The sequence below is a fragment of the Marmota flaviventris genome, chromosome 2 (genome assembly GCF_047511675.1).
Source record: "Marmota flaviventris isolate mMarFla1 chromosome 2, mMarFla1.hap1, whole genome shotgun sequence".
NCBI classification, from domain to species: Eukaryota; Metazoa; Chordata; class Mammalia; order Rodentia; family Sciuridae; genus Marmota; species Marmota flaviventris.
This window is the reverse complement of record NC_092499.1, coordinates 200415024-200427274: the sequence shown is the minus strand read 5'-3', so window position 1 is coordinate 200427274 and position 12251 is coordinate 200415024. Positions and strand designations below refer to the sequence as shown.

General features: G+C 34.3%; 1 protein-coding gene across 4 annotated transcripts in view; it reads left to right on the top strand.

Moving 5' to 3' along the window:
* Sycp2 (synaptonemal complex protein 2) overlaps positions 1-12251 on the top strand; it is a 71551-nt gene that overhangs the window by 17976 nt on the left and 41324 nt on the right. For all 4 annotated transcript variants that reach the window (XM_071607388.1, XM_071607389.1, XM_071607387.1 and 1 more), the window contains 6 exons: positions 1602-1701; positions 2503-2660; positions 4435-4504; positions 5314-5371; positions 5870-6003; positions 6342-6772. In XM_071607388.1, coding sequence (XP_071463489.1) covers positions 1602-1701; positions 2503-2660; positions 4435-4504; positions 5314-5371; positions 5870-6003; positions 6342-6772 — 951 coding nt within the window. The remainder of the gene's footprint in view (positions 1-1601; positions 1702-2502; positions 2661-4434; positions 4505-5313; positions 5372-5869; positions 6004-6341; positions 6773-12251) is intronic.

Here is a 12251-nt window from a genome sequence, read left to right as displayed (position 1 = left end):
TGTCCAGACTTGTCCTCAAAGTTCTATCAGTGCATCTATATTCTTTGTTCTAAGATTTCCTCTTGTCTCTATCTTCAAGTCATTTCTAAAGTCTAATCTTAATTTTTGCTCAAATCATATCTGCCTCCACACCTCAATAACACTACTGTTAATTTTTCTGGAGATAGCCTTGATGCTGGCATCTTTTCCCCACATATCTAGAGCCAAGATGGTGATGACTGTCCTTTCATAGTGTCTCTCACATCCTTCCTTCATTCTGTTACTCACCTCAGTACACCTAGGTTAACGTAGTAGCCTCCTAATTGGTTGTTGACACTATTGCTTCATCCTCTAAGCTATCCCTGCTATGCTAGTGAATTTGTTGTTAAATATCTGTGTTCTGACAGCACTCTTTTGCTCAAAAAACTTTATCTCACTGACTCGATAGATTTTGATTTAGTTCTGTAGACCTGCAATCACATCGTTTGTTCCTTTAAAAAAAAAAAAACCTTTACTCATCTAAAACATACTTATATTTGCAAGTCTTAGTTCATTTTTCTTTCTTATTGAAACTTTTTTTTATTTCAGATTTTATTAATCTTATCTTTAGTCAACTATGACTCTCCACTGGCTTTTCCATACATTTTTGCATGTTTGTTACTCAGTACTTTCTTCTGTGGTGTTATGTCTTCAACTAAATGAAAAATGACATCTTTTATTTCTTCAGTATATAAGTTCAATATATCAATATTTCAGTTCTCATTCAATATATCACAAAAACAGTAATTTCTTTAAGAAGAATCTACTGGTTCCAAAGCTGCTTTTCTGGTTAATATTAAAATTCCTTTTCCTCCTTTATTTTCTACACTTAACCCACATCCCACATATATACCTATTCACTGCTCCATGGTTTATTTTCCCCTCTGATTTAAGGGACTGTTCCTTGAAAAAAAGAAAGAAAAAAACAGCTGTCCTATGCTTCTGTATCGTATGTTACTTTATGTGGTGCCCTCAGAAACTCTGAATCCCTGTAGTCCCCACTTTTGCTTATCTACTTCTGGTACTCTTATAAATCATTCACTCTGGGATGATGTAGAAAAATACAAATCCTTGTTGAAGCCTCTTCTACGTGCCACCAAATCTCTAAATTCCTATAGTGGCTTATTTCAAAGGCATTTTGGTTTCCACAGATTATTAATTCCAGTTTCAAAATTGTGTGAAAGTTTTAAAGAATGCTTAACATTATGAAAGCATTTAAAAATAATTTTACATAAGTACGTACATAAGTACAAACATAATCCTCATAAAATAGAAGAGGAAATTGCAAGTCAATGGTTAGCTAGATAAACTTAAAATCAGTAAAATATTTTCAGTTTGTACATGAAGGCACTATATTGTATACATCTAGATATTTAATAAATATTAAACAGTATTTCTGATTTGTTTTGATTACTTATGCAATACCAAATATGGATAAAACCTTGTGGTCAGCCTGAAACACAGAAATTTCTGAATATTGTCTTATTTTTAAAAAGCATCGTATGCATGTTATGAGTAAAATTGTAGGATATTTAATTTCAGAGAGAATGTATGTTTATTGTGGTTGTTTCTCATGGTTTAAGATAACTACTCCTAGCAAAAGAAAAATGTCTGAAGCATCAATGATTGTTCCTGGTGCAGATAGATACACTGTGAGAAGTCCAGTACTTTTAATCAACACATGTAAGTTTTATAATCTGAAAATATTTTTTAACAAGTATTATATTTCAAAGGACAAAATATTTAATTCCAGGAAATTTTGACATCATTTTCCTGAAGAGACATAAAATTGATAAAAATATGAATCACAAATGTCTTCTAGTGGGAAGAAAGATATAATGAGTATTGAGATATAAACATTTTTCAAAATATTAATATCTAGCATTAATAATTTATCATAATTTAAACAGGAGGCAGCATAACATAATGGTTAATACATTGAATTAATCATACTGTTTGGCTCTTCCTGTACCCCAGTGTGTATTTTGTAAGATTATTTTCTAGCTAAATTTAGAACCACTGTCTTTTTTGTGATACAGAATCAAAGTGTCTGTCTCATCAAGATTAGAAGATTAAATAAAGATCATCATTCAAAAAGGAATATTTATTAAATATTTAGACAATGCTTGGCATATACTAAGAGTTATAAATTTAGAAAAAACTGATACTTTGTGCTAATGGTTTTAAACAAAGTCTGTCTTCCTGACAATTTAATATTGACTTTCCATTCCCCAAATCTGCTGGGCAATTGCCTAATGTATGACAAATTTCTCAAACTTAATAAGTCCAAAATTAAGTCTATCTTACTTTACACTCTGACATTTTTTTCTCCACTTCTTGATAAGTGGCATCCATGTCCACTTATTCTTCTAAACCGGAAACCTGAAAACTGGTTTCCAAGAACCTCCCTTTCTTATCTTTCTCATCTAAAAAGTACCTCAGTACAAAAAAAAAAACCTCTCACCATCCTTTGTCCTCCTTTAGCAACACCACGAAGAAGAAGAATTAAACCACCACTGCAAATGATAAGTTCAGCAGAAAAAACTGCTCTTTCTAAAACATCAGAAAATGAAGTGGATAATGCTGTATCCCTTAAACCTAGACCATCAGAAGGAATAAATAGGAGAGATAATACAGACAAAGTAAGTACACTTTGGGTATTTTTTAAATTGTTTTCAGATTATCATAGAAATATATATTGAGCTGACTTCTCTTATAACCAGTATATTTTTCTAGATATCATTTATTATCCTTTAAAATAGGTTTCTTCTAGAGTATGACTCATTTACTATGCTTGCTATAAGACTTATTAACATCTGTTCACTATAATTGCAGCTTTTACACTGTTAGGAGAAAAGGTCTTTCTATTATTATTTAAGAGTTTGTGATACAAGTTAACGTCTGCTATGGAGAAGGCTTTAGTGGGTACAGAAATGTGAGATCCAAATGGACTCTGTATTTATGTATTTCAAAGTCTCTCATGGTTAATAAGATAATCACAACACAGTGTAAGCATCATCAGATGTACATAGAAGTTTCCATAACAGCCATTGAAAAGGCTAACCAATATAGCTGGAAGAGAGGGTGAAAATCAGCAGAGACCTTTTAAGGAAATATTGAGGGAGGGTGAATTAATTTTTGAATTACCAGTAAAAGTTAGTCCCATGAATATTGAAAACAAGGGCATTCATTCCAGGTTATTGAAGGGACAGGAATAGGGAATGGATAAGGAAAAAAAATGGTTTCTTGGAGAAACAAAAGTTTGTAGATGAGGAACACTTAATGGGTTTTTATTTTCTTCTGGAGTATGAACATGGTAAATTTCTCCTGGGATGATCTGTTGAAGCAGGGGTCATGAACAAGTAAAGATTTAAAAATAGCTCCTAAGAGTTAAGGGGGAAACTTGAGAATAAGTCCAAGTGTTAGGCAAGGTTCAGTTTAAATTTAAGACTGAATTTGATCATTGTTAGTGAATACAATACATTTATGAACATACATTAGTTCATAAAATGTGAGCAATAGTCTCAAAGCATAGCAGTCTTCATGCTAAAATTTTAAAAAAGAGCACTTGGTGGATTTTTTAAAACTTTAAATGGGTGTTTGTGGGAAATAAAGAGTATAAGTGTTGAAGAGAGAAAAAATAGTAAAACTAATGGCTTAAATTATTGAGCTAAGTATTTTTTAATAAGGGTATTATTTTTTAATTGTTTGCCATGGTCCTGAATATTGTAAATGATCGGTATTGTAGCTAGAATTGCACTTACATATTTCAGGAGAACCCTCTTCACTGTGACACCCAAAAATGTACCTGCATATTTTTACAGCTGTTTCCAAATATAGAAAATCATTGGCTAAATTAGGTAGAAAAGATTGCTAAGGCAAGGTAAAATATCTTGCGATATCTTGGGTATATTTTCTGAAAGTGATAGCAAATTTTAATTTTATCTTCATGAAGTATGATTCTGTGGCTATGGAAAGAGGAAAGCTTAATGCAGACAAAAACTTACCTGGGCAGGGGCCAAAAATTTTAAAATAATTTAATACTTCATAATTTCCAAGTTCTCTACATACTTTAGTGAAAAGACAGAAGAGATATAGCCTGTGAAATCAACAACAGGAGATTTGCCATGGAGGTTCTAGAGATTGTCAATAATAGATGAGAATTATTACTCTAGCTATGGATGGGATTAGAAAATTTGTAGGATCTTCTGCCTCCTTGTCTGCAATGAAAGGTAGTTTCTTGTGTTTCAGAATAGGTAATATTCTAGAATGAGCATAATATTTATGAAATATATGCACTGTCCAAGTTTCATAGCAAGACAGATTTACTTTTTCAAATCTTAATACTCTTGATGTTTTTAAAGTTTTCATATGTCTTAATTAAAGTTTACATTAATATGTGTCCTGTGTTTGTAGCATATTAAAACTGCTAAAGTTGTGGAAAAGACAGAAAAGAAGGACATTGAATTCCCAAACCAAAATTTCAGTAAGTTCTTTTTGGTTTAATTTAAGTTGCTTTAAAATATAGAGAGAGCTGGGTATAGTGGCGCATTCCTGTCATCCCAATGACTTGGGAGGTTGACACAGGTAGTTCACAAGTTCAAAGCCAACCTCAGCAACTTATGAGACCTTGTCTCAAAATGAAAAAAAAAAAAAAAAAGAGCTTGGGGTATTGCTTAATGGTTAAGTACCCCTGGGTTCAATTCCTGGTACCTAAATGAATAAACAACAGAGATGAACTCCAGGACATTGTTCCTGAATCACAGGCAGTGGCAACAATAGATAAACCTGTGTAAATGAGAAAATCCATCAAATCATGTAGTATATATTGTTATTTTTAGATGAATATAACAGATTTGAGAAATGTAATATTTGTTATAGCATTGATCTTGTTCAGTTATTTAGCCCCACTGACTTTCATTGAGTTGAAAAAGAAAAAAATTATAATGAGTGTGTTTTGGTATATGCCAGGAACTTTTGAGGTTGCACAGAAATAGAAGAAAATTTCTGTTTCCATTAAATTGGGGCCTGAGGGCTGGGGTTTTGGCTCATAGGTAGAGCACTTGCCTAGCATGTGTGAGGCACTGGATTTGATCCTCGGCACCACACAAAGTAAAATAAAGACATTGTATCCACCTATAACTAAAAAATAAATAAATAAAAATTGGGGTTTGAGATGGAGGAAGCAAGAGATCAGTATCCAAATTTGTGGATCTTTATGGAATTCTACACTAACCCCCATTAGACTCTTCCCAACTATATGAAAAATGAAAATATCATTTTTGTTTTATTTAGATGAACTCCAGGACATTGTTTCTGAATCACAGGCAGTGGGAAAAATAGATAAACCTGTGTAAGTATGAGAAAATCCATCAAATCATTTAGTATATAATGTTATTTTTAGATGAATATAACAGATTTGAGAAATGTAATATGTAATATTCGTCATAGCATTAATCTTACTCAGTTATTATAATAGTACAATGGGAAATGGTCTATACTTATTTCCATATTAACCAACATAACTCTTTTCAAGTTGACAGATTTTAAAAGGATGAGATTTTTTAAATGTAATGTATGAATGTGAAAAAATTTAACTTGGTTTAAATACACAATAGAATGTATGAAAAGTGAGATATATTTAGGTGGATATTCAAGTAGTTGGAGTAGTAGTACTTTTCTAATTTTTTAATCAGACAGTTATAAATTTTAATTTTTGTCATGTCTTACGAAATTATTTTCATGTTTAAACAGACTGTTTTCAATAAACATTGACTAAATAAAAGTCAAGGTCTTAAGAGTCGTATGCTAGTTTTTTGTAATATAGTAAGCAAACGAATTTATTTTCTAGGCTGCCTGGTGTTTTAGACAACATCTGTGAAAATAAAATGAACTCGAAATGGGCATGTTGGACACCTGTAACAACTATTAAACTATGTGATAACCAAAGAGTCGATACTTTTTCAGGAGAAACATTCAATCAAGGTGAAACATAGCTTTGTATGCATGTGGTGGTAGTACAAAGAAATAATAACTTCCTTGGATGTCTAACAAGTATTTGGGGTTTTAACAAATTTTAATTATTTCCAGGCACAATGGCACACACCTATAATCCCAGCTACTCAATAGGCTAAGGCAGGAAGATTGCAAGTTTGAGGCCAGCCTTGGCAATTTAGTGAGACCCTGTCTCAAAATAAAAAAGGAGCTCGGATGTATCTCAATGGTAGAGCATACCTGGGTTCAATTCCCATTACTGCAAAAAATAAAAAAAATTATAAATTTATGCATTTTATTTAAGAATTAATTTCTCGTCTTTCCATTAGATATTGATATCAACAAGCAATATACTAAACAAAAATCATCTTCTATATCTGATGATGATTCTGAAGAAACAGAAAATGCAAAATATACGAAAGAAATAGTGGAGCCTAACAAAATATACAAAGCAGAAGAATTGTGCAAAAGAAACAATCAACAACAAAATCATCCACAGTATTCAGAGCAGAAGAATACTGAAAATACCAAGCAGAGTGACTGGCACATTGAATCTGAAACAACTTTTAAGTCAGTTCTTCTAAATAAGACAATTGAAGAATCTCTGATCTATAGGAAGAAATACATATTGTCAAAAGATGTGAATACTGCTATTTGTGATAAAAGCCCTTCTCCTAGAAAAAATGTGAAAAGTCAGAGAAAATCAGGGAAAGCAGTGACTTCGGAACTTAATTCCTGGGAATTGAAAGAAAAACAAATGGTGAGCTTTCAGTGAGTTTTGATGTCTTCATACCAATAAGGTGCCTACTTAATTACATAAGAAAGTGAAAGTTGATTGCTGCATATTTAATGTGTGTAATGCCTTATTCTTTGATTGAATGTATAAACCCTGAGAGTAGGTTTCCCCTTATCCTCCTTACTCATTTCTCCCTAATCCCAGCCCTGATAGAACAGTATTTGATCCATATTTCTCCCTAATCCCAGCTCTGATAGATCAGTATTTGACCCATGCAGACATGTGTAGAATAAATGAACCCTGAAGTTTCTATCTCTTCTCTTTGGGTTCCTCCCATTCTCTCCTTTTGAATACACATACCAAGCAATTCTTTCTTCGTTTTTATAAATGGTTTTTTCCTCTATAACTAACCTACCAAAGAGTAGGGCTTGTGTTTATTCAGCCTTTGTTTTTCTGCATGTCCTATATTACACATAGTAGCATCTTAAACACTTCTTGGATGAACGCATTAAATCTTTACAAGGGTTTGCAGGAAATGATGTAAATAACTTAGAGACTGTCTTCAGCAATTGTTGCTCATTCTTATTGGAGCCCCAGCTTTATTTTTCAGACTAAATCATCTAAGTATTACATCTCCAACACAGTTTAAACTACTCTGCATCACACTTACACAGAAGAAAATTTTACTTTTTGTAAAAGTTGTCATGACTTTTTGTAATTGCTATCAAGATACAGATTAAGGAAAATTTTTTTAACACAATTTGCTTTTTGCTATTCCTATGATAAGTTTTTTTTTTAGGTTTAGATTTTCATTTATCCTCTGAAAATACTACTAATACCTGAGTTGTCAGATTTCTGGAGTCAATGTAAAATGTTTATACCTTGTGATCTAGACATTATTTAATTTGTTGACAGCCTCCTTTAAAAATTTTTTTTTAACCTACAATCTACTTTTCATGTTTAATTTGTGTGCTTTCTTCCATATATTCCTTTGGGCTTTTTTGGGGTTTTTTGTTTGTTTGTTTGTTTTGTTTTGTTTTGATTCCTAGTATGGTGTTCTTTTCTCTTTAGACTCTTAGCTGCTATTTAGTTCCCTCAATCTCAGAGGAAGTAATTCCAACTGTCCAAACACAGTTATGTCGTTCAATTTTAATTTGAAACTTTTTTTTGGTGGAGTAAGAGTATTAGAAACATTTCACAAAATTTTCCTGATATAGTTATTTATTTTTTCTGGAAGTGCAGAAACTTAATCCTCTATTCTAAGCTGTGGTATGATATTTTAAAAATCTATTTGCTGTTTTCAGAGGTTCTCATCATTTCTTCGTACTTTCTGTATCACTACACAATATTTCCTGCCAGTTTAATGGATCACTCTAAAGTAATCATCGGTCTGACTTTGCCTTCCTACTTAGTATATCACAGAGTAAATCTCTGTAGTTCAGATTTCCCACCCTGGCTCTAATGATATTGAAATTTCTGAAATCACACTATTTTTTTTTTTTGAGGTTACAGACAGATTTATTTAGGAAAGCAAGAATACATTCAAGAGAGAATGGGGGCTACTCTGACCTTCCAGTTCCTCTTCAATTATTTCTACAGCTTATCTAGGCCAGGGTATCACCACACGTAGGCTCTGCTTGCCACCTCCTTAACAGAAGGGATGAAGAGGAGGTGACCTTGACACATACACCCCTCACAGCTACTCTGTGACAAGAGCAGGATCTGCTGGTGGAAAGGGAGCATCAGCTAGCTACCCCTTGGTCTGGAGACCGTAGCTAGGGACTGGACAGGAGGACTGAAGTCAGGGTGGAGTTGCACAGTTTTGTACCAGTTTTTCTAACCTTTGTTTTATACTTGGTGTTGCTTTTTTTCAAGTAAGGGTGAGTGTGGACCACCCAGGACAAGGGCTGAGAGCGTGGCTGGGTTGCTGGGGAGTTCATGTTTGCACTTCCAACATTCATGGGCATTCCCTGCGTTCCCACAGCTCCCGGGCCCTCCTCTTTGGGGACTTGGACTTTTTAATTTTGCTTTCTGCACCTCCAAATTCCTATCTCACTACTATGTGGGAGGGACTAGGTTACCATGGAACAAAAGACAGGACCTTAAAGAGAGAAGCAAGTCCTAACAGCGTGGCCAGCAATCCAGTCAGGGCCTGTAGGGGGACAATGTGAACAGAGAAGGGACTGAACCCAATTTGAAGGGGACTCAGGGGAAGACAGCCCCTCTGTAACCACCCACACTCCAGTTGAATCCAACTACCTTCCATTCTTATATGCACCAGGCTGTGTTCTCTCCCCGGGAGGGGACGGGACACGACATATCCCTGAACACTCCTCCCCACCACCCTGTGACAAATTCCTCTGTTCTGACCTTCCCCACCTGGTTGAGCTCTGTCCTCCTCTGCAAAACCACTCCTGAAGCAGAGTTGACCCCTGCCTGAGCCCCTCCAGCCCTGCAGAAACCTCATCCCAACGTCCATTTCATCCTCACACTATACTTCTTGAGATTATCAGCATGAAGACATGGTTTACTCGTCTTAATAAAAAATACAATAAAAATAAGCCTCCTTTAATAAGTAATAAATTATCATGTACTATACATGACACATGATAATTTATTACTTATTTATAAAAGCATATGGACTTCAAAATGGTTAAAAAGTTTATTATGCCTATATTGCTACAATTAAAAAAACTCCAAATACCTTTTATTTAGGAAAAAAAAGTAAATACAAAATCAGGAGACCTTATATCTTTAAGAGTATTGTTAGAATTTTAAAATTATTCTGATACTTTTTTTAAAGTTAATAGACTTTGTTAGAAGAGTTTCACATTTACAGAAAAAAATGAGTGGAAAGTAAAGAGACTTATCATATTTTCCCTTATCCATTTCCCATATTAACATCTTGCATTTAAGTCATGTATTTGTTAGAATTGATGAATCATTATCGAAACATTATGATTATTAACTAAAGTCCATTATTAACTAAAGTTCAATCTCTGTTGTATATTCTGTGGGCTTTGATAAATATGTGATAACATGTATACACTGTTACAGTATCATACAAAATCGTTTCATTGCCTTTCCACCAGCAGATCCTGCCTTAAAATTCCCATGCTGCACTTATTCATTTCTCCTGCCAAAATCCTGGGAAACCACTATTCTTTTTACTACATCCATAGCTTTTTTTTTTCTTTCCAGAATGCCAGTGTTTGGAATTTTATAGTATGTAGTCTTTTCAGAGGTTTCTTTCACTTAGCAAATGCATTGGAGGTCTCTTAATGTCTTTACGTGGCTGTTTTGGTTGTTGTTTCTTTTTTTTTTTTAGTACTGAATTATATTCCATTTTGTGGATTTAACAAGGTTTATTTTCACCTTTTGAATTTGCTTGGTTGCTTTCACATGTAGGCAGTCATGAATAAAACCACAAAACATTTATGTGCAGGTTTCTTTGTGAACATCAATTTTTAATTCATTTCGGAGAAATACCAGGGAGCATGATTGCCGAATCATATGGTAAGAATATGTTCAGTTTTGTTAAAAAACAGAACAAAACAAAACAAAAACACCACCAACAAAAACTGCTGTCTTCCCAAGTAGCCATACCCTTGCATTCCTGGCAGCAAGGATTGGGAGTTTGTTGTGTAGTATTTTAATTTGCAGATTTCTAATGACAGGATGTTGTATATACGTCCATGTTTTGCCATCTGACTATTATATTTTGTTTGGTGAGTTGTCACTTAAGACCTTTTCGCATTTAAAAATTGGCTTGATGTGATATTTTTGTGTTTTATTTAAGAGTTCTGTGTATATTTTAGATACCAGTCCTTTATCAAACAGCTGTTGTGCAAGTATTTTCTCCCAACCTGGGTCATTCTCTAAATGGTGTTAAGTTTTTAATTTGAATGAAGTCTTATTTTTTTTTTCATGATTTGTGCTTTTGATGTTGTATTTAAAAGACACTGACAAACCCAAGATGACCTAGATTTTCTTATATGTCATCTGCTAGGAGTTTTCTTGTATTGTAGTTTAAGGCTATGAATCATTTTAAGTTAATTTTTATGAAAAGTATAAGGTCTGTGTCTAGGTTTTGTTTTTTGGTTTGTTTGTTTTTTTGTGGTTTGTTTTTTGCAAAGTGGATATTTAGTTGTTCCAGCACCATATGTTGAAAAGATAATCCTGTCTCCATTGAATTGCCTTTATTCCTTTGTCAAAGGTCAGTTGACATTATTCATGGAAGTCTATTTCTGGGCTCTTTATTCTGTTCTGTTGATCCTTTGTCTATGCTGCCGTTACTACACCGTGTTGATTTTTACATGACTTGAAGTCATGTAATGTCAGTCTTCTAACTTTTTGTTCTTCATTATTTTGGTTTTTCTGGGATTTTGCTTTTCTGTATAAACTTAGCAATCTATTTGCTCATAACCACAAAATAGCTTGCCTAGGATTCTCATTAGGATTGCATAAAATTTGTAGATCAAGTTAGGAAGAACTGACACCTTGACAGTATTGAACTTCCTATACATATATGTGGAATATCTCTCTGTTCATTTGATCTTCTCTGATTTCTTGCATCAGAATTGTGTAGTCACATATATGTTTTGTTAGAATTATACCTAAAGCAATTCATTTGGGGGGGGGTGCTAATATAAATTGTGTTTTTAATTTTGTTGCTATTTATAAAAACGTTACTGGGAGGAGATTCAAGATGGTAGATTAGAGGAATGCTGCATTCCTAATTCTTTGTGGCTCAGGATTCAAGCAGCGGGAGTACTGTTTCTCAAGAGGGTGAAAGAGTGATTTCACAAAAATTCAATACTGGATAGTCAGAGTGTCTTAGAGACTCAGAAATTTGGGTGCCTTGAACAAAGAAGAAAGAGTACATTTGAGCCAGGCCATTTGTGGTAGAGGCAGAGGCATGGGTCCACCTCAGAACACAGAGAAGCAAAATGGACAGATTTGGTATGAAAAAACCTATAGATCAGAAAAGCAGCATGAACTTAGCTGATCCAGATGCTGTATTGAACTGGTGTTTGAAAATAACGACTGGTGTTTGAAAAGTGCTCTGTGGCTAGGGAGAGCTGAGGTAGTAGTCATCCTGAGGCAAACATGCTGTAGCTGCTGCTGTGGAACCTCAAGGGTAAAGCAAACATTTCCACGCTGCCCAGGCAAATGCCTACTATGTGGCTTAGGATGTACCTATCAGAATGTGAATGGAACAGGCACAGAAAAGATTGTACCAGGGGAATTCAAGTCAGAAAAACAAAGGGGAGCCCAAATTGCTTTTCCTACAAGTCTGGCAGCTCAGAAGACCCAATGAAGAGGGTCAGGAATTTGAACAGGGAGATGTGAATACACTCAGGTGCTAAGCCTGGGAAGGCTGTCTTTATGGGCAGCAGAGAGGTTGGAGGATGGACTCCCCTGTCCCAAGAGTAGAATTCTAGGGAGGTTCCTGAGATCCCAATTTTCAGAGCAAAGCAACTGCCTGGCCCCCTATTGTGTG